General features: G+C 38.5%; 2 protein-coding genes across 2 annotated transcripts in view; one reads left to right on the plus strand and one right to left on the minus strand.

Annotated features, from left to right (window-relative positions):
* LOC141431865 (cilia- and flagella-associated protein 44-like) overlaps nt 1-20,525 on the minus strand; it is a 53,909-nt gene extending 33,384 nt beyond the window's left edge. The window contains 29 exon segments of the mRNA XM_074093143.1: nt 1,063-1,261; nt 2,729-2,895; nt 2,898-2,929; nt 3,489-3,588; nt 3,824-3,965; nt 4,268-4,465; nt 4,987-5,160; nt 5,798-5,966; nt 6,567-6,677; nt 6,951-7,160; nt 7,486-7,658; nt 8,086-8,191; nt 8,521-8,624; nt 8,990-9,155; nt 9,901-10,081; nt 10,285-10,412; nt 10,597-10,739; nt 11,134-11,325; nt 11,606-11,782; nt 12,152-12,394; nt 12,494-12,553; nt 13,077-13,226; nt 14,011-14,115; nt 15,199-15,329; nt 16,475-16,638; nt 16,970-17,124; nt 18,205-18,367; nt 19,129-19,285; nt 20,356-20,525. Coding sequence (XP_073949244.1) covers nt 1,063-1,261; nt 2,729-2,895; nt 2,898-2,929; nt 3,489-3,588; nt 3,824-3,965; nt 4,268-4,465; nt 4,987-5,160; nt 5,798-5,966; nt 6,567-6,677; nt 6,951-7,160; nt 7,486-7,658; nt 8,086-8,191; nt 8,521-8,624; nt 8,990-9,155; nt 9,901-10,081; nt 10,285-10,412; nt 10,597-10,739; nt 11,134-11,325; nt 11,606-11,782; nt 12,152-12,394; nt 12,494-12,553; nt 13,077-13,226; nt 14,011-14,115; nt 15,199-15,329; nt 16,475-16,638; nt 16,970-17,124; nt 18,205-18,367; nt 19,129-19,285; nt 20,356-20,380 — 4,225 coding nt within the window. The 5' untranslated portion in view covers nt 20,381-20,525.
* A 972-nt stretch (nt 20,526-21,497) lies between these two features.
* Nucleotides 21,498-22,530, plus strand: osi (electron transfer flavoprotein regulatory factor orsai). The gene is made up of 2 exons (XM_074093144.1): nt 21,498-21,643; nt 21,759-22,530. The coding sequence occupies exons 1-2, from the start codon at nt 21,599-21,601 to the stop codon at nt 21,969-21,971; spliced, it is 258 nt and encodes an 85-aa protein (XP_073949245.1). The 5' UTR covers nt 21,498-21,598; the 3' UTR covers nt 21,972-22,530.
* Nucleotides 22,531-22,843: the final 313 nt, after the last annotated feature.

Genomic DNA, 22,843 nt, shown 5'->3' on the forward strand with positions numbered 1-22,843 from the left:
CAGTCAAGGGCATAAATATAAAATATACAGTCATAGCTTTAAATATATGTATCTATACATCGACGATATGGTTAAACGCGCTCGATTGACCACTACAAACTCGTTGGCTTTACGGTCTCGAAATGTAATGCAACTTGCACGATTTTTCTCTTTTTTAGCAGGAATCCAACTTTCTCATAAATCCAACTTTTAAACCCTTTATTACGTGTCTTCGCCTGATTCCAACTTATTTATTCTATGAACTTGTATTCGCATTATTCCAACCGAATGGTATGATTGGGCACATAAAGCTTAATGATAAATATATTACGGGCCAGTTGAATTTACTTCTTTAGCCCTCTTTGCCCGTAGTACAGTTAAGATATGCAAATTTTTGTATAACGACATAAAAAGTTGGATTTATGAGAAAGTTGGATTCCTGCTAAAAAAGGATTTTTCTTGCAAGTCTAAACTCGGCTTTATGCTCATGTCAGCAGAGAACAGTAACCCACCCTGGCTTGTGACCGTATTGCCTAACGTCAGAACGTTCCCGACCGTATTCACCATCTGTTTCTACCCTCATCTTTCGCCGTGTGACAGAAAGATTTAATGAACTAAACAAAATACTATGCTCACCCGCGACATTCCTTACCTAAGTACAGATACGAACAACAAGAGTTACAGTGACAAATTAAAAATTTAAGTTTAACATCTGATATCATGGTGTACGGTTGTGTTGCTCTGAAGATAAGCTCTAGTTGAGTTCGAAACGCGTCAGTGTAGTGTGGTGGTGGTGATAGATGGGTTTCTGTGATTTGTGCGTGTTCTTACAGTGCGGAGGTGGAGGAACTGCATGGACACGCATATCTTGCATAAACGTAGCTATCATAAGGTCGCGGGTGAGCAAAGTAATAGTTTTAGTTCATTGATATGGACCTCCGCAAAGTACCTAATGCCTGATTCGATAAATTACAGAAAGGTTTTGTGAAAACGATTGTAATTACAAGTGTTGTTAGATTAGACTTAACAATAAGGCCTTTGATTTATCATCAAAATTCGTTACACGGTTTAGCGCGTACTTACCATCAGAGTCCCTGTCCCGTGGTGGGCGGTATTTCTTCTTGAAGATCCGCCGAAGGAAGTCAGCGAACTTGTTGTCTTGCACTAACTTCTTGAATGCCCTCTGCAGCTCCTCACAGTGCTCGTTAAGAGACTCCTTTTCGACATAGTGTTCCTCGATGCGATGCTCACAATCCACTATTTGGTCTTGGACACCGCGCACCTAAAGAAATATATACTTAGACCGCGGCATAATTTATAGAAACATTGTTTGGGAACGTGTCAAAACAAATGTAGTTTAAAAAGAATAATGGACCAAATAAATGACGTTCATTTGATATAACATAATTATTTTTTTAAATACTGAGTTGGTGTAGGTTAGGTTAGGGTTCCAAATAAAATAACACTTCATGTAAAAGATGTAAATTTTCGATGAGAATAAGTTAGCACAAGTTAAGCAAACTGGTGATAACTATAATATTTTAGCTACCTAAATACGATTAGTTCGTACTAACGCCTTACTTGTACTATTACTTATTCTGTGCTATACTGCTACAGCTAAATTAATTGTTGGTTGAATGATTTTGTAACGTATTTATGTTTATGTAATAGAAAGCTTAATAAGTAACAATTTAATGGTTTATTTGTTCGATTCTTGCCAAATAAGGGTAGATGATATTTTTGCAGTATTAAAAAATGAGGGTACTTCCCACTGGAAGGGCGATGCTATCTTAAGCTGCGATTTGTAGTAGCTACTGGACTCGTTACGTTTTATGTAATTATATGTATATTTGATAATGTCGGTCTTCTAACTTCTAAAAACAGTTGTTTTGCTGTGTTTGTGTTTGAGCTCGTATGTTCTAAATGTTCTCGCTGCTGAACAAAGTGCAAATCCCGAGGAGCCCTGCATCCGTGTCAATCGCTGAAGGATTCTAACCTAGAATCACTCGCTAACGCTGGATTCAATTATAGAATCCTTCGCTTACTGGGATTCATCAACGCTCGCAACAAAAAACAACTTTGCTCTCTTGTTGCACAAATAACTATTAAACGTGTCCAAACAAATAAATGACGTTCATTTGATATAACATAATTTTCGGACAGATTGGTGTAGGTGAGGTTAGGGTTATTAACAATTGTAAAAGATGTAGATTTCAATGAGAATAAGTTAGCACAAGTTAAGCAAACTGGTGATAACTATTATTTAGCTACCTAAATAAATACGATTAGTTAGTACTAACGCCTTACTTGTGCAAACTTGTCCTGCTTACGCTCATCAAACATTGGTTGGAGAACGTTGACGTTTCTCGCGTAATGCAACTAACACAGCTTCAGCTGCCAATAAGTTGGTTTTTCCCCTGAACTCTGACTCGAATGGCGATGCATCTTACGCTGAAGAGCTTCGAACTGTTGCATGTGCCTTTTTTCGGTCATCCTTCTAGAGAGCATGTGTTGCTCATCCTAAATGTCAAGAAAGTGATAGATAGTTGCCTGTCAATCGCAAGGAATCATTTGCTGGAGTGCTCCTGAATGTCTGGGAATTATACATATTTGCAAACTTGTTACGTAAGGAAATTCACAGTTCTTTGTCTATTATTTTTTATTTTAGCTTGCTGCCATGTTGCAATCAGGTTGCGAAGATGGCTAGTTCATGTCAGAGTGAAGTTTGATGCTTCACATCTATCAATACCTGCATCAACTTAAATAGACCCTTTCACAAGCCTGTCCTTGCGCTTCAAACTAGAACGTTCCTCGCGTGCAACTGCCAGCTTCAGTCCAACAGTTGGTTGTTCTCCTGAACTCTGATTCGCTCGCGTTGCAGCTGCCGCAGACGAGCGTCGAACTGTTGCACTGCCAATCCGCTAGCAGCATGTCTTGCTCATACAGATGTCTAAAAAGATAGATAGTTGCATACTGCAAAATCAAACTCATTTCCCAGGGGTAGTAGATGCGTATTTTAACTCGATCGACTGGATGGCAACGACAAGTTGGGCCAGGATTTATTACATATGTTACCAACCTACACGCCACAAATATTCACAGCCATTTTCGTTAGATTAGCGTAAGCAGCACATGGCGATCTTCATTAGCCGAAGTTATGTATTAAACACAATACTTGCTTCACGGCAATTTCAGCGTTATTAACCAGTATAAATTATTTTGTTATCATGCGCAATAAAATCTATTTTACTAATATGATAAATGTGAAAGTTTGTAAGTCTGTGCGATTGTTTGTTTGTTACTTGATCACATCTAAACCGCTGAACCGATTTAGATGAAATACGGTGTACAGATAGTTTGAGTCCCGGGGATAGGATAGATTTATCCAGGAAAATTGCATAGTTCCCCCCGGGATAGCGATAACCGAATTCTAAGCAGACGGAGCCGCGGATAACGCCTAGTATATAGGTACATAAATTTATTTTAACTAATGTAATAAAATAAGACACCTTTCAATACGCCTCTCTCGTATTTCAATTTCTTCAGGTGTTGATTCAAGATCTGGTGCAGCTTTCAACAATACCCAAGATGCAGCGAGGGGGCGCGTTTCTGGAATGAAGTTTGAAGTTAGGTTACATTGCGAAATTGATGGACTATACATGTTCAAGGCGCGATTGTGGTCAAAACCGCGGGCTCACTGTGTATGCAGGCCGCTTCCAATCGAAGCAACTGGAAGTCTCTCAAGGGATGATGATGATAGGTTGAAGAAAAAATAGGACTGAACAAAAATATACGCACAATACAGTCAAAATGAATAGTGTGTATTGCTTATCTAGATCATTACCAGAAAGAGGCACGAATCTGGTGACTCTTGGTTGTCGTACTCTGGGTTGCGGATAAGTGGCAGTGGATGTCTCGCGTCGATCCGCCATCTTCTTACTGGACATTGCTTGCCGACCGGTGGCAGGCTTTACTTCTGGTTTTATCTGGTCAGGTGAAGAGTATATATTAGCATAGTATATTAATATTTCTTTACATAGATACATTCTAATTTAATATAACAAAGTGGTTACAAATTTAAATTAATTTTAACCATTCTACTTTGAATTACCTTATCCGCAGGGCCCTCAGCACTGTATCTCTTCCAGCTACAATGGAGTGGTGCCGTGCTGTCTTGATCGACCCTTGTTTTGGGCTGAGGCGTGTAATGAGGGTAGGGAGCGCTAGTTTTGTCTACTTTAGTTCCTAACTGCTAGCCCATCTTTGCTACAGAATGCCACCATCATACCTCCAGGTTCTTCTCCGGGAACTCGAGTTCGTCGTCTATTGTCGGCACGGCGGGCGGCGGGCGCACCATCTTAGCCGGTATCTCCCCGCGGATCTCCGCCAGACGTTCCCCGATCTGCTTCATTTGGGTCACTAGGTGCACTTTGTGATCGCGTAACTGAAGCACCTTCTCGTTGAACACGCGCTTGTTGTCGTAAATCTGTGTACGGATTGGATATTCAAAGCCAAGTGAGTAATATAAGTAAGTTAAGTTGCTGTTCGACATCATTAAACGATTTTGTAATTTGTGTATTATTTTAAGAGTCACTATACTTTTTGATATTGAATAAAGTTATGTCTATGTCATTAAAATTACAGTCTTTGAAGTTTTAAGCTGTTTCTCCATCTTTCCATGTGGAAAGAAAGTCGGTAATGAATGGTGCGATGGAGAAACAGCTTAATACTCTCATCACCTCAATAGCTGGTGGTCAACTGCAGTTCATTTCTTGTGGAACTTTTTGTCACGGATGGCAAAACTTAGTCATATTTCCGAACCGATATCTACAACTTAGGGATTTTCTCAAAAAACGAGCTTACCTACTGTTTTCTCAAAGGGCCGGCAATGCGTCCGTATTTCAACTTATGTTATGGATGTTAAACCTTATAAGGAATTACTTGGTCAACTACATCACAACTAGCATGATATTTCTCGCTCTACATCTAATTAATGCTTTACGCTACCTCTTTTCTAATCGCACACACTCGCAGCTGCGTATTGTGTCCCGGAGGGGCTACGTAGTCAGGATGCGTCTTGAGGACACGATTCCCTATGGAGGACTCGGCCTCCTTCAGTGCCTCAGCAGCGCCGGGCGGCATGGCGGCTGGGTCTGGCTTGTGGGCCAGGTGCTCTTGCCACTGGGAATAAGGAGATTAAAAGTACTATTTGCTGATTGGATGGAAACCAATTATTATCTCTACCTTTGCAGGTACTAAACTCGCTAGACAGCAACAGATTTTCGCTGGGTCAAGGATCGTTTGAGCTCGTACTAGTTTTATTTAGAGAATCACATCTGCGGTTATCCGGAGGTTCCTTAGTCTAGTTGAAAATTAATAAGCATTATTCACTCTTGACGTTACAGATAGTATATTTAGGTTTTTTAAAGGCACTCACAATGCTAAACCGACACTGACGTTAATTCGTAGAGATTTGAGGAATACTTATAATTTTTATGATAAGGTCTCGGAATAACGACTGTATATGACGATCGTCGCTTATCATCGCACCCACTGAGTTTTCGTGGTATAGACACGCAGTTATTGTCAAGCGTAAGCCGTGCGGACGAACAGACGCGGCGGTTTATTGGCATTTAGTTCTGGAATGCGCTTCAAGTAAGTCATTTAGGTGTTCGCGTGTTGTTTTCTGTTTTATACGGTTAAATAATAAGCATAATGTAAAAATAATAAGCGGGCCACATTTCTAATGAGTAAAGATTTTATTAACACTCATTGAACTGACTATGCAAATATACTCATTAGTTCTACGTAATCATACCTCAATAAACTGCAAGTGATGTCTATTCAAACGCTGATAGTAGTTCCGTAGAGCCTTTTTCAGCGGATGCGGTGGACGCGGAGGCAGGCCTAGCAGAAATGATGCAACTTTCGGTGGACCCCAAGACTGCTTACGAATGGCAGCCCGGCGTGTCGTTGACTCCGCACGTCTATGATAAAAATAAATAAAACGAAGATATAAAAAAAGATTAAAAAATGAACTAAGAGAAGAAGATAGACAACAAAATACTATTAGGCTAAAGATGATTACAAAAGCGTGGGAGGAAGAGGAAAAAAATGGATAGATAACGTGGAAAATACTAGAGGAATCTGGGTGAAGGGAAGCTAGCGTATACAGTGAAGAGGCAGACTTTCAAGCCGAACTTCAGTTCGGTGCCAAAAATTAAAAGACCTTAGTCAAATGTGGATGTTATCTCTATTATGATGAAACACCCAGCATCATGGTCATAAAATAAAGTGCTATGATAAAACAAAGTTACTGTTGCTGTTGGTGCTATGATAATTCAAGTTGGAAAATCAGAAAACTTAGTAAATTATTTGATAAAAAACAAACCACATATTTTCATAGTCTTACACTTACTTTGGTTCAGTTGCAGCTAATTCCAAGATGTTTAAATTCCTTTTTGTAAGCGTGTAATTTGAGAAAGACCATCTTTGAAATCATATTAGTTCTTACCACTGTGTATTTCTTGAATGCCTTTATATTGCAAAGTATATTCATATCAAGATTGGAAAATACATTTGCTTACCTCCCACGTAAGGCAGCTTCAGCCATTTTTTGATGTACTTCTCCAAGCTGATCAACAAAGTCTTTGGACAAATTTTTCTGTCGTAATGGCCTTATAATCACCTCAGGATCTCTTTAAAAACAATAAAAAACATAAAATCATCTTAAACGAAAAACTAAATGGCACACAAAGAGTAAAATTAGATACTGCACTTTCTCCGCAAATGTCCCAAGCGCCGAAGGTTGCCACTAAATTTATTTGTGCCCTACTGAATAATTATTATCCAAAGAGATATTAAAATGCTCGTCGCTAATCGTGCTATTGTCAGTTGGGTTTTCGCCTTAGAAAATAAAAATACTTACGAAGAGAGTATTGGGATATCAAACGTCATGATGCGCCACACACCTGATTGCTTTAAGAATAAATGGGAAGACATCCAACTGAATAATATTTCGCGAGTACATTTTATGTAGCGCCAAGTCGGAAGCCTCTAGTTGATGTGCAAGTTTTCTTATTGTCAATGCTTTAGCTTCATCAAGTTCATTTTCTTGCACTACCAACGGTCTAGGGTCCAGAGTGACGTCAATTTGTTGGGACACTGGCAGATATTTGTTGCTGTAAAGTAAAAGGAATCATTTTCAGTTATCACGAGTTTCTACGTGAGACTAACGTCAGTTTGTTGGGACACCGGCAGATACTTGTTGCTGTAAAGTAGAAGTAATTATTTTCAGTGATTAAGAGTTCCTATGTGCCTTCGCTTGGTATATTTATTTGTTTATTCAAAGCTTACAGACAGGAAACACACTGAATTTCAAATTCAAATTTCAACTAATTTATTTAGTAAATAGGCCGCAATGGGCACTTTTACACGTCATTTTTTAAACTACCGCTACTGAGATTTCTAAAGTCTATTTTACTCTCTTAAGTAGTCGGTACGTACGCTTTGATGAGCTTGCTATACTCAAATGTGAGTTCGGACAACTGGTCGCGTACGCGTTTCTTGTGCGCGTTGGCGATGGCCATCATTTTGTCGTACTCCTCCTTCTGCTTCAGTTGCTCGTGGGACATCAGCTCATCGTCAACTGTACTGGGCTCCTTCACTTTCTCCAATTTCTATTGTTATTAAAAAAGATGTTTACTCATCTTCAATTATTATAAAGGCATTTATGGGAAAGAAGGCAACATGAAGAGGCCTTTGGTACTACTACTGTCAGCGGCCACCTAAGTTGTAACTATAAGCGGGGTGGGTGTAATTGTATCGGAGTATCTGTGTATGTGTAGCCCCAGAGGTCTCGGGTTCGTGGTATTGCCAATACCCCACTCTCACCACTAGCGATGATGGACTGCACTGGTACTGGTATCACCACAATAACAGTGGGCGATGGAGTATTTAAAGAATGGTGCTACAGGCATTCAAGGTCGGCCTATGTTTTTAAATTTTGTATCTTAGTAACACTCAAGTTCATTCCAGTTCAAAATAAAGCCGAAAGACTACTTAGACCGCATGATGGTGAAAACATGGGATACATTTACAGCATACCGGTAATTCAGGCGGTGGTGGCAACTTTGCAGTTTCTATGAGAGGCTCCGGAAAGTTGATGAGGTAAGAGAAAATGTTGCCATCTGCCCCGCTAGTGAACAAGCGCCTAGAATCAAAATTAAGTAAGTACTTTAATAGTTGTAAATGAGAGTAAAAATACAAGTTCATTATGGTACGTAATCATCATTATTCTCATAGCTTCTGGACATCATAGGCCTCCCCCAATGAGCGCCGTTAGACCCTGACCCTGTCCTCCGCAAACGTAGCGTAGGACGCCCTCTAGTCAGGTAGAATGATGATCTGCATGCAATGTCTGCTGCTGGCAGAAGAAGCTGGTAGAATACGTGATAATAGCTAATGCACATTTGTGGGCTTCCTAAAACTTAGCAACAAGACGTTTATTTAAGAAAGAATGTAATGTGAGACTTGACTAACTTTCCATCAGAACTGAATTCCAGGCAAGTGACGGCCCCAGTATATCGATCATGCATGGGCAGATAATAATTGTCTAGGAAATCAATCCGTGGGATGGGTTGTTTCTGGAATAAAAAACAAATGTTATTTATGTTTGTCTTGCATAAAGTAGTTATGGTTGCAAACGACAGCGTTTAGAGACAAAAATATTAAAAGTTAATTTGAGAGTAACGGTTTTTCGAATACAAATACAAGAATTGGCCGTGTATGCCTGTGTATGCTATAGAAAGTTTCTTCGGCTAGTATGAAGCACGAATCACGAAATGACGGGATGTGGGGTTCGATTTCCAGATCGCTAAACTTTTCCGACCTTTCTACATTATATTCTCGATGCCATTTACAAAAGAAAAATAAGTAGAAAGCCGCAAAAATAAAACAAAATAGGAAAATACAATTTCCTAAATTGATGGTGAAAGCTCATCGACTCTACCTCCTCCTTAGCCAGCCGTCTGCCTTTGAGTTTTTTAAGTAGCTTCTGTGTGGCGTTCATCCACGTAACGTAATGATGTTCATCTGAATCTTCCTCCTCGGTTGGCATCCGCACCACACGAACGTACCCTGTGTTAGTCCCTATGGCTAGGTAGCGGCCTTCGCAACTGAAATAATAAAGATTAATAAATGCTATTGCTGAGCTAGTTATCCCTTTATAAGGCCCCATTTATTGGAACATACTATCACATAATCAAGAGCAGCTGTCGAATACATACCTAGCAAAGGATGTTTTAAAGCTAGCAGTATTTTCAATAATTACAATGAATATTGTAACTTATACAATACAATACAATACAAAGACTCTTTATTGTACACCAGACATAGTAAGCGATACAGAAAACAAATTATTAAAATTACAAGGTGAGCAATAGGCGGCCTTATCGCTTAAGAGCGATCTCTTCCAGGCAACCTTTTTTACAGAAAGAAGTAAGGACTAGTTTACAACAGGTGGTGCATCAAAAGTAGATCAGAAAATTTAAACGTAACAGCAAAACATCTACGAATACATACATAATTATATCGTACATATAATATACGTCCAAAATAAATATATACTTATTACTAAAAGAATAAGGTAGAATTTCCAAATCAATGCATGTGGTCGCTAAATCGCTTCTACCTTATTAAGGGTTCATAAAACAATGTATTTCTCATTGAAAGGAAAAGAAAGAAAGATAAATGTATTCGTGTCATTATTATTACACAAAATACATAGAAAAGGGCATTGAATCTTTGCTGTCCATTACGGAGTACTACTGTGATTTGATAATCACATTTGATAATAACATAAATATCTGTGATTGGTGCCGTCACCTTATCTATATGGACCTTATTTTTACAAGTACTAACATAAACTTCAAAACCGTGATATCATCAGTCCACGCGCCGGGGAAAGGTCCGTACTTCAATATCTTGGTGAAGCCAGGCTTGACCAGCAACAGAGCTCCTGTTCCTTGCTGGACAACCCAGATGCCTTGTTCGCAGTACTCCGCCCAAGTGATCGTTGTTCCCAACATGCTTTCACTTTCCACTGTAAAATTAAGAATTATTTAAGCAGGGTTTCCGTGCATGTGGAAATTGGACCTCAATTGTATTAATTCTATCTCTTATTTTAATTTATATTAATTTCCTACTATATTATTATGGGGGAGGCCTATGTTCAACAGTGCGTGTCCTACGGCTGATATGATGATGATGAATAAAGTTCTAAAGACGACGTAATTAAACATTTACTTAGTTGTATTTCTCCAAGGTATTCATCTTCTTCGTCGTCGTCTTTACCAGCATCGTCTTTTGCTTTTAGTGCCTCTTCGTCAATGCTGGCAAGATCTTCCTCCGTGGGAAAAGGACGGTTTCTCATACTGTCGGATGATTTATTAATTAGATTGTTCCAATTTAACTTTCAGTTAATAGTGTTAGTTACATGGTGACATCGAGGTTAAGAAGGGGTGTAATGGTCAGGTCAGTGTTATACACTGTTTATACTTAAAATGAACGAAGGTTGAAAAGAGATGAGTTTAATTTAAACAAATGCTTTGTACTTACAAATGTTTTCTGACCAGAACTTCTTTGAATGAGACAAAATCCAATTTAAAGGTTGTGATTTCAGAATAATCCCGTACATCAACTTCGGGCAGTACCGCTTCCATTACGAAGCCTACTCTGCCACATAGCAGTAGCACATGCTCCTAAAAATACAAAGGGGGTTGCAATTGGTACTTTATAGTTCACACATAAGCACATAACTACAACCTAATGCATAGCAGAACCACTGGATTTTTTGAAGTAAGTTAATTTTACTTATAGTATTTTCAATCAGACATAATTTCTATGGATAATCATTCATCAGGGTTCCGATACTTCGACGTACCTACCAGAATTGAGATTGCCCAATGTCTGAAATCCAGTGATTTCTCTATGTAAGTAAATCTCGCCCTGGATCGGCTTTCAATGCGCGGATTGACACGATGAAGATTGTGTGTTTGTATCGAGCGACGTGAGAATCCGTCCAATGGTTGTGAGAGTAGGTAATTAGCAAAGAATCATGAAATAAGTACTGTAATTTTCAAATATAATACCTACCTCTTCAGGCTTCCACGTCATAAACGCAATGTTGTTCGGCGTATCTATAAAACCCAGTCGTTCCAAAGTAAACGGAGTTCCCAAAATCAGCTTATACATAAAAATAGTGCAGTCATGACCGCATGTCACAAGGAGCGTTCTCTGTTCGTTGATAGTTATTTGAGTAAGTGATTTTGAATGTGGTTTCAGCAGCTGTAATAAGTAAAATACATGTATATGAGAACTTTTGCGGTGAGATATTGAGATGGGAGCGAATGAGACTTAATTCAATTTATCTTCCAATATCGAGGTTAAAGCTAGCTGAGAGTTCAGAGAGATCTGTCCAGTTAAGGCAGATTTTGATCCAACTAACCAGGAGGACCAAGTTGCAAGGTTCATTGTTATGGACTTCTGCGAAGTAACCTGACGCCTGAAATGTTCGGTGATTTAAGTAGTCGGATTGAAGAACTCGAGACAAATAAACATTCTTTACCGATATCATGTCAATAACATCGGGGTGTTCTGAATCGTCGCTGTGTATGGTCAGAGCCGAGTGCACACGGATGTCGATCAGACTCCCCTCCTTCTGCAGACGCTCCGGGTGCAGGAGTAAAGTTCGCATTATACCATCCCCGAAACCGACCATTATTATTCGGGATGTTTGATCGACCTGAAATTAAGAAAAGATGGTCAGACAGAAGTTATTGTTCAGTGGCTAAGGTACTCCAGATCAGGGAAAATTAAGATGACCACAAGTTGAGTTTCAATTTAAATTCCGCCAAAATAAGTTCGTACTGGTACTCCATAGTATTTCTCTGAAAAACAAAGGCTTTTTTTTGCGATTCAGTGATATCTCAAAGCATTTTTGGAAAAAGAGGTCAAGATCTAGTCAAAACAAAAAAACAATATACCTAAGACGTATGGACAATCAAGTGATCCTACAAGAGTACCACCCGCATCTTCGCAGTTACGTGCAGAATCAAGCATGTCATGTAACCACATTGCAACGCTCTAACCAAAGTACTCTGAACAGACTTACATCAACTGGAGGATACAGCATGCACGAAACAGCGGTCGGAAACACATATCTAGCCAATAGCACGTGTGTCTCCGTGCTATATGCGTGCAATGCGCCATCCTTTCCAGCCGTGACCAGGATAGGATGGGTCCGAAGCATCGCCATAGACACGATGCCGCCCGAGTGACAGGTAAACACTTTGCGGTGGGCACACTCGAGCTTGTCGATCTCTATATCTGCACACCAGAGACCACCGTTGCCGTCCTGCGAAAGATAAAAGAAGTGGCGAGGTTAAAGTGGCTGACCAGGAAAAAATGACTTTGATTGGTGCATTTTTTTTAAAATAATAAATTAGTAACTTACTTGAGCGTACCAATATAAATCCTTCTGATGTTTTAGGCACATTATTTGACAGCCCGGTATCTGTAACATGATACGTTATTTGTTAACCATGAAACAAATTATATAAATATTTTTGTGGTTACTAAAAGGTCCACAAAAAGTTAAATACCAGTTAAATGGATGATGTTCTTCCTGACAAAAAAAATCGGCCAAGTGCAACGTGGACTTAGCACATGTAGGATTTCGTATCAAATGTAGAATATAACCCGTCCGATCGAATGGCAGTTTTGTGCTACGCATTTGACAGCAAAATAGAGTAGGTTATTATAGGAAAAAATTAGGGGATTTCAAGAAATACTTCTGATTTATCAATAATATTGGTATTTGTTAGTGAAATATACGTCACCAAAGGTCAAGTTCATAGGTCAAAAGTACGAGTAATTTGAAAAAATCCTTGGTATAAATCAAAATGTATCAGTGTGCGTGACTGATGGTACCGAGAGCGACTAAGGACGCGTTTGTGTTACGCACACTTAGATCTCAGTGTGGGTACGCATACACACGTACGCGTCCATCTAAGCATTGTGGAGTGAACAGTACTTACACAAGTCTCCGCCACAGGATTCAGTTCGACATAGGGATCATCTTCCGGTGGATCAGCCTGCTCCACGGTGTCCCAGTACCAGGCGCGAATGCAACCGTCCCGCGCTATCGTCGTCACCTCGTCGCCTGCTTCGCTTAGCATGAATTGGATCTGAAGTTATTTATATTAATTATTTATGTAAACAGTTGGTTGTTTCGCTTCATTGGATTAACGATTTGGGTGAAATCTTTGACTGTCGCATGTATTTAAGCATGAACTTAACTACTGTTCGTTGAAGCTGTTATATATGTTATACTTGTACGCTAGGGGGATATAACCTAGTTAAGTACTACTTCTGTATCGTATAAAGATATGATGATATGAACATTATTCAGTAACATTTACCTATCTTACTAGACTATTCTAATGAAATAACTATTAAAGGCTAGGGCGTTATAACAAGTGATGAAGCTACTTGTATATCACGAAACATGTCTAGTAAATATTTACTTGGTATCTATTTCTAGTAAGAAAGTTATGTTATTCACGGTTTAAACATGGTACATAGTTATGTATAAAAAATCTCGCTCATATACTACAGTCAGCATCATTATAATACATAGCAGTCAAGATCATCAAATACTTGGAAACATACAAAATAGTCACTAACAGTGACCCAGTCAAAGCGGTCAAATTTTTCGAGGCATCCATCGTGTATCGCAAAATACTTGGTAACGTTCAAGCCGACATATGACGCTGACTGTACATAATTATAACCAGACTGAAATTTTGAAATTTTTGATAAAATCAAATCAAGGAGGTCATTTCCAGGGATCGTAAAATGCGAGCAAAATCTATTGATAGGTACTTCAATGTATTTTGCTCGCATTTTACAAAACCCTGGTCATTTCACATGGGCTAAGAAGGCAGAAATTTAGCTAAATCAGCCACTCACCACTGGCGCCTTGTGGCAAGTCTTCCTGCCGCGTTGCGTCACTTCGATCTTGACCAGCCCTGCTTCCCACACCAGCACGTTGCCCCACTCACAACCTGTGAGAACCTGCAATTGACAACCTATAAAGTACAGTCACCAGCATTATTATCTGCCACAGCGGAGCGTGCAAAAATATCTGACACGTCCTTCCGGCCCTAGAAATAGAGTCGTATCAGATATTTATGCACGATTGTTGTCTCAGATATTGGTGCTGGTGACTTGTTATTTTTGATTGCTCTTCTCTACACAATGTTTTACTATCGCTTCAGGGATAAGTCCGCCTTTGTACTTGGCAATATTTTTTCTATCATTTTTTGTATTTCCTTTTTGTACAATAAAGAGTATAAGTATAAACAAACAAACTTGCATTTAACTGCCACAGCAGAGCGTGCAAAAATATCTGACACGTTCTACCGCCCCTAAAACAGAGTGTTATCAGATATTTTATGTACTTATCTATTGTCAATAGAGTCGTGTTTAGATATTTTTGATCAAAATTTTGCTCACAAGTTTATGAACTCGACTGTACGCTTTAATAATAGGCAAGTGACCCGTGTTTAATTTGATAATTATAGTTTTAGTTCATTTATTCCTTAGATTTTCCTAATATACCTACTTATAAGAAATAGCGGTTGAAACGCTGCAGACCCAGACCACTGTGATTAAAATTTTCACTTCCCACTAATTATTATATATGAAGGTATATATGAGCTAACAAACAAAGAAACACACTTACAACTTTTTCTTTTTTGTTACCTCATTTACATCTAAACCTCTAAACCGATTTACTCAGTTGAAATTCGGTATATAGGTAGTTTAAAAGAAAAGTCCTCGAGTGGCGACCACGAACCGGAAGACGAAGCGGGCACCCACCAGGTTGACGACATCGTGAGAGTTGCGGGAAACCGGTGGATGCCAAGTGCCCAGTTGTCCCTTCATTGTGACCAGTAAGGGAGGGCCTTTGTCCAGCAGTGGACGTCTTCCGGCTGATGATGATGATGATGATGAGGTAGTTTAAGTCCCGGGGAAGGACATAGTATAGTTTTTATCCCGGAAAATTTCATAATTCCCGCGGGATAGTGATAAAGAAATTCTACGCGGACGGAGTCACCGGCAACAGCTAGTAAATCATAAAATTGTTTAACGTACCTTTTCATCAGGCATCGGGTAAACGCCGAGAACATCGCAGATCTCCGTCTTGCCAAACCTGCCCAGTTCTCCCTTCAGCTTGAGACCAGTGAAGGTTTGGGCCATTTTCCAAAACTTTATGTGAGCGGCACCTAATAAAATGATTATACGTATTTTATAACTTCATTTGACCAAGACGCTAGGATAAGGCTATAGTGTCCTTAAAAAAATCTAATAAGTCCGTGAAACAGATTACCTATTAGAAACTTTTGGACCGTATTAGGGTTCCGTAGTCAACTAGGAATTTAACCCTTATAGTTTCGCCATGTCTGTCCGTCTGTCTGTCTGTCTGTCCGCGGGTAAGCTCAGATACCATTAGTACTAGAGAGTTATAATTTGACATGAATATACATATCAGTCACGCTCTTGGCCGGTTTTTATTTCTTTTGCCAATTAAAATATTTTTTAAAGTTTTTTAAGCTAGGAACATACGCTCGAAAAAGAAGTGGGGTAAAAAGAGTCCTTTGCGGTCTACAATACAATAAATCTTTATTGAACACCAACATGAACATCAACACATGTATAGTAAGCAGTACAGAAAACACATGTATATATGTAGAGATACCCCATACTCCAAGATATGAGATACTCCATGTATATGAAGACCTATTTACTCCCTACTACCCTACTTAGAGAATAACCTATCCATAAAAAAATCGTTTTTAATACAAGCTTTTTTTGCTGACTGTACTTTTTGTTGACTGTAATTGCATTGTCACCTAAACTACAATAAACATTTGCATATCAAATATCAAGTCGATGCTATTAACGGTTGAAGAGTTCAGTCCTGCGGAGACGATCCTGGCTGGACTACCGGAATGTCACTACTTAATTATTGTACTGTCACGCGATTTACATATTCCATATTTCAAGTCAATCTGACTACTGGAAGTTGGTCAAATTTAACTTACAAGATTTGATTACAGACAGACAGACAACGGGGCAGGTGAAACTAAATAAAAGCTTGTAATAAGCGTTTTGATTTTGTTTTTGTTTTACATAGTCTCTGAGCAAACACATGTTTAATTAACCCAGTTACATCTATGCGACACATATTTTCATTCAGAAACCCTTCCACTTCCACATAAATAAATTTGTCCTTTCTTCTTTCCTTTTAACCAACTTCAAAAAAAACGAGGAGGCTATCAATTCGCTTGTTTTTTTTTAACTTTTTTCCTTGACTGTACATGTCCGCTCCGCTCCGCTGCTAGAGACGTACGCAAGGCTTTGTACTCACCAGCTGTTGTTAGCTGTCCAGGGCAATAAGGTGAGAACATAACTGCGTTGACGTCAAAGGTGAAGGCACTCGTACGAAGTAGAATCTTGTGACGTTTCCAAGTCCAGATGGTGAGATTGTAATCTGGCTCTTTCCCCACCGATGCTAGCAGCTCCCCATCTGGACTGTTGAGCGAATAAGTATTATAGGGATGGGAAATTACAAATATCCTTAATACTTACCTAGCTTCGGAGTCATTAAGTCATATAAGAGGCGCTTGCACAGTTAAACGTTAAAATTAAAAAAATCAAAAACCCAACTCCTTTTAAAAAAAACTAAAAATAAGAAAACAAGTCTAGGTAGTGGTCTTTTTATTTTTTACAATTACTTCAGTACTTTCGGAGAAAAATGCCTGGCAGACACCCAAGTGATCATTATAATAAGGGTTCCGTTTTTCCTTTTGCTGAACGATACCCTAAAAGTACTATATGAAAAGCTAAGTTGTTTTCAAGATACCTGAAATCAAGAATGGAGTAGGCATTGGTAGTGCCGTCTCGAAGGACAGCGTCCATTTCCATTTGGGGCCAAGTGTAGAGAATTATCACCGGATCTCTGTATCCTTCTCTACCTTCAGCAATCGCAATGCGGTAGTTTGGATCTTGTCTGTAAGACTGGCATGTTTACGAAGATTTAATTGGTAAGTAGGTATAAGTACCCTTATAACCTTTGGCACTACTTGCTTTTAATCTTTTTTGTAATAGGTACGGTCAAGGATTTTAATCCATGTGCCTCCAAGGTAGCTTTTCAAAGGAAAAGTCATCACAATTTTCATTGTTAATTAATGCGATGTTACTATGACGTTTACTGTGAAATGGTTCCATGTTGGCTCATGAATTGAAGTCCTTGACCGTACCTATTACAAAAAAGGTTAAAAGCAAGTAGTATCTAAAATGGTGGCGAATTTCATATTATACAAAATATTTGAAAATGAAAGAGGAATATTTCAGCAAGTGGCTGGGAAGTGTAAGTAGCAATCAATCATCATCGTCATCATATCAGCCGTAGGCCGTCCACAGTTGACATAGGCCTCCCCCATAGTCCAGTTGCTTCGGTTGGAAGCGAGCTGTATCCACCGTGATCCCGCGGCTTTAACCAGGTCCGTCTGTAGCGACTCCTAGCGCCATCTAGTGAGCACATATAGAAACTCCAACCATATTCTACATCGCGCTATCGAAGTTTCACAACTCGGACGCATATATACAACTACCGATGCTCATCCTTCGGACTTCGGTCCCCAGGCATAACACCTGCCTGGAGAGAGCATCTCTATTGGAGCCACCCCCCTCACATCTATCTCGTCGGTGGACGTCCTACGTCAATGTAGACCGGAGTACTTATTGAACATCTGTCTCAAGTGTCTGCAATAAAATACACGCGCCGGTAGCACTTGCATTTATCTGTTAGAGATTAAGGGCGCCGCCACATACATTCGAAATTTCGAATCGGAATCCAGAATGCAGTAAATCCATACCAATCTATGGACCTACCACATAGAAACAGTAGTTTTCCGTCCGAAGTTTTTTCTGATTCGGAATTCCGTACGGTGGCCTGTGCGTACAGAATTGAAATAAACGAAGTAGGTATTTGTGTGATGAATCGAAATTCCGAAACGGAATTCCGACTGTATGAGGCGGTCCTAAAAGCTAGAGATATCCCCTAAGGGGCCAAGACATATTGTGGATCGGCCTCACAGTAATATGTCCAACAGAGCCTCCCGTGGTGCTCCTACGGAACCAAGTCTGCTTGGTGTTGACGTCCATGAACGTGATAATGCTGCCCGATGCCCAGCACACCACAGTATCGTCGCACGCGCACAGATTGAAGTATTTCTGGCAGTTATAGCCATACGAGTGTCTGGGTTAGAGTTAAGAGATACTGGCTTATTTTTAGGACTAATGGTTTACAAGTGGCATTAGGTGCATTGCGTCGCGTGATGGACCATACTAATCACTTTCATTCAATTAAGAGCTTGTAAACACTAGCGGTTTCTCGGCGGAGCAGGAACACGGCGCGCACGCTGCGGCATCTCCGCGATTATATGCCGCGAGCGTGCCGCATGCGAGCCGTCACGTGGACGCGGCGGTTATAAGAGATACCGCAGCGTGCTCGTCGCGTGCACGCCATATGCGGCGCCGGCAAAATCGCTAGTGTGCACAAGCTCTTAGGGCCTCGCACACACACAAACATCACGCCTGTATTCCCAAATGGGGTAGGCAGAGCACTCGAAACGTTACTGCTTCGGAGCCACTTTTAGCAATTTCAGGTTTTAAGTTTGACAAAAATGGTACAATAGTGACAGTTTGCTAGCCTGTCGCCTAAGTTATACCTTAACCTATATCCTCAGTCGCCTCTTACGCCACGGAAGAAATGGAGAGGTGTAATTCTAACTCGACACCACACGGGTCTTAGCAAAGTAGATAATCCAACTTGAATGTTTAGTGCCTCCTCAACCACTTTATAATTGGTGAAGTTTAGTTGCACCTTGCACGTAGCAATTGCATTCATACAAAATTATTGGCTTCATTTTCCCTTTCGCAGATCTCCTACGTCATTTTTTTGGTCTGAGATTTTGTAATAAATAATTAACAATCAAGCTTTGAATTGTTAAAGGATACTCGAATTCAAATAAGTCTAAAGGTAGGGTAGAGTCTAAGGTATTGACGGCACCCGAGAGAAACTCATCAGGGTCGTATTCTGTTAGTATGGACTCTTCTTCTACGTGCTCCTCTTCTGGCAAGAGCTCCGGCTCTATTTCCTGTTCTTCTTCTCCTTCTAAAATGAACAATTGAATGTGACGAGTAATTTTTACCTCACGTGTTTAGCGTTGATAGGACCTACTTGAATTACCAAAAAAATTAATTAGTGTTATTTATAAAGAATCTAGCCGTGTGTGGGTGTCGGGGGACCGCTAAGGTTAATACTTTAAAAAATACAACATATGTACTTTAGTTTCCTGTTAACCTTAGCCCCGACACCGACGACGCTTAAATAAAAAAATATTACTAGGCTTATACTAAATTAACTTAGGCTAATTTTGCGGGAAATCAGCATAGTCCCCGCGGGATAGGGATAAACGAATTCTTCGCAGATGAAGTCGCGGGCAACAGCTAGGTAGTGCATAATTATTTTTTACTTTTTAGTTATTTTTTTGGCGGCTTTTTATCGGGCGTTTTTTTTTATTTTTGCTGGCGTTTTTTTGTCGGGGGTTTTTTTAAATTTTAATTTAAGTTTTTTTATTTCATGTTTTTTTAAACTTTGGTATATTATTTTTTAAAGTGTACTAGTGTGTTGGATATCCTGGCTGCAGCATCAGCTCATCGTGTTGCCACCATTGCATTGTATGTACAATCAAATACTAATCGAAACGAATCCAAACACGATATATCTGCTATGCTTTTATCAAAAGTGTACCTACTAGTGTTCTGAATATCTTGGCTGCAGCATCAGGTCGAGAATTTCATAATCTTGCATAGCTATATAGCATACATGGGTGTTTCAAATTTTAGGTCCCAAATATGTTTGAAAGTAAAGTAAATACCCATTATGCGTCTTAGATTCCTACCGCAGCGAACAAAAGAGCTGATGATCTTGAAACGGCTGAACCGATTTTGATAAAACATGTCTAAGAACCATCGCTAGAAAACCTGCTTTCAATAAGAAAACCGCATTCAAATCGGTCCCCCCTTTTACGAGCTACGCGGTGCCACAGACCGACACACAGACATACAGACACAGACACACAGACACACATAGCGGTCAAACTTATAACACCCCTCTTTTTGCGTCGGGGGTTAATTAAAAACAGGTAAGTAGGTATTCTTTCTATTTAGGTAGGTACTTACCGAATGCAGAAAGTTCATCATCCATGGTTATCTATTTGCTTATTGTGAGACTTCAAAGATTAATCTTTCTTTATAGGTACTAATACTCTTTGGATACAATACATCATACGATACAATACAATACAACGCAATATTCATTCCATATTAACATCAAATTAACATGAACCTACTGTTGCTTGGTTACCGTGGTATGGATATGGATTCTTTGTGGTGAATTTTAATTTTGGCGCTCAATTTCGAGTGTTGCCTTTGAAATTCAATTCATTCTGTATCTAAGTATAGTTACAACACGGCTGATCACGTAATTTTATCTAATATTTATTTTGGTTGACATAAATCACGCTATCGTAATAAATATAAAAAATATAGTGTATAATCTTAAAAAGTGTTGGTTTAGAAAAACACTTTTTTGGTAGGAAAATACGTCTCATTGCGTCGTTTTGGCACCATTGTATGTCTGTCATTTTGTTTCAAAGAGTAAAGAAACCCAAGGAGGTATTTAACTTAAAACTGTGAAGCTCGTTGAGAGATTAAATGAAATAGCGGGTATTTTTATAAGCTTTTATTTAACTTGCTATGTTTGTATGTTTATATGTACGGGTCAAATGTTGTGGCCAGATTTAATTAAAATTTTACATATTTGTGTAATGACAATACAATAATCTGGCTAAGACATTTTGATAGCCCAGCCAGGACCGTCTCTGCAATTCGGAATTCCTCAATGGTTAATGGCATCGACTTGAAATTTGGTAAGTATGGAAATGTAGTTAAAGTTTACAATGCAAACACAGTTAAAAACAAGTACCTAAAAGTACCTTGTATTAAAAAATAAATTTTAAACAATTTTTGTTGTTTTTGTTTTCCTGGCATAGAAAAAAAAATATGATTAAGTATAGCGATCAAAATAATTACGGATGGAGACAGTGTATTCCATATTTTTTGCAAAAAATAGTCTATGATTAAATAAACTGGAGAAAAGCACAAAGGTACCTACTCAAGGGTAGGTGGTAGGTAGATGTTATTTTTTGTGTAATTAAGTAATTGAATATACAACGATGTGCCGCCTCCTGTGGGTCTTCATTCCTTGGTTCTTGAACTGTCAAACTCAACACGTCGATTTGACACTTGACATGACATGTGACAGTGATATAATAACAATTTGCGTCATACGCGTAAGTTGTGGACTATGAACTTTTGCTAGTATTTTTCACTGTTTGTTTGTATCATTTAAAATTACCAAGAAATGTCTCAACCGCATAGAGCAGCTGTGTTAAATCTTTATAAAACGGTATGCCATTGTTACGATCTAGTTTTTATTACAAATGGAAGTTAGTTTTTTAGAACTTTATTAGTGTTTTGATTAGATAACAAATATTTGCACTTTAAATGGTGTTTTGTTGCAGCTGTTATTCCTAGGGCGCGAATGGCCTCAAGGTTATGATCTATTTAGAAAACGCCTGCACAAAGTATTCACTAAGAATAGTGGGGAAACAGATCCAGAGAAAATAGCGACGATGCTCAAGCACGGAGGGTATGTTGTAAAAGAAATAGAAGCCCTATATAAACTAAAAAAGTATCGAACGATGAAGCGAAGATATTATGATGACAACAAATAATATTGTGGTAAGCTACTTAGTTAGTATTATACTTTCTTATAAAAATGAATCATGTTTTAGTAAGTACACTGTTGATGATATCTTGTATATATTACCTACCTATACTCAATGTTCGTAGATACAGATAAGTATATTTTTATATAACATAAATGTAATTTTGTATTGTATTGTTGTATGTAAGTTTCTAGGGACCATTCCTTTGTAGATACAGAAATATTTTTTTTACAAAATTCCTTCATCATGTTATAAAGTTACAAAGTTGTTGTTTAGCTGAAACATTCTTGTATTCTGAACTGTCTTGCCTATACCCATATGTTTCATGATATAATTAAGTAAAGCTAATATTTGGGATCTATGAAAAATAAGATTTAAAGACTATGTTTGTATAGTACTATATATGAAATAAAATTGCGACATTTTTTTTTTAATGGGGATGTAGTTATGTAAAGATACAATTAAGCTAGTGTAGGCAACTAATCATTCATTCTGGCAACTCCAATATCTGCAAACAGTGGAAATGATTGATTTTCAGTTACTTAATTAAAGTCAATGTTATTGATTTTAAAGTTTCATTATTTTCTCCTTAGAATAACACCAGTAGGTAATGTATATAAACACATTTTGTATGATTTATATTTTTTTTAAATAAAACTACAACTCTATGTAATTATGTATTATAGACATTCTTTGTAGCTTACATAATTCATTACTAATATAAACTCTAATTTAAATTATAATCTGTTTTTAAACAAAACTATTATTTCTACATAACAGTAACCAAATGCAACTTAAATCAATAAATTATGATTTTCATATAAGTGGCAAGTGATATGACAAGTTTATCAATTTCTATATATATATATCTCATTAGA

The sequence above is a fragment of the Choristoneura fumiferana genome, chromosome 10 (genome assembly GCF_025370935.1).
Source record: "Choristoneura fumiferana chromosome 10, NRCan_CFum_1, whole genome shotgun sequence".
In the NCBI taxonomy this organism is placed as follows: domain Eukaryota; kingdom Metazoa; phylum Arthropoda; class Insecta; order Lepidoptera; family Tortricidae; genus Choristoneura; species Choristoneura fumiferana.

Excerpts from the sequence above, each read along its gene's own strand:
- osi (XM_074093144.1), top strand. The coding sequence starts at position 21,599 with ATGTCTCAACCGCATAGAGCAGCTGTGTTAAATCTTTATAAAACG. Across the intron at positions 21,644-21,758 it reads TGTTAAATCTTTATAAAACG|CTGTTATTCCTAGGGCGCGA; the intron begins GTATGCCATTGT and ends GTTTTGTTGCAG.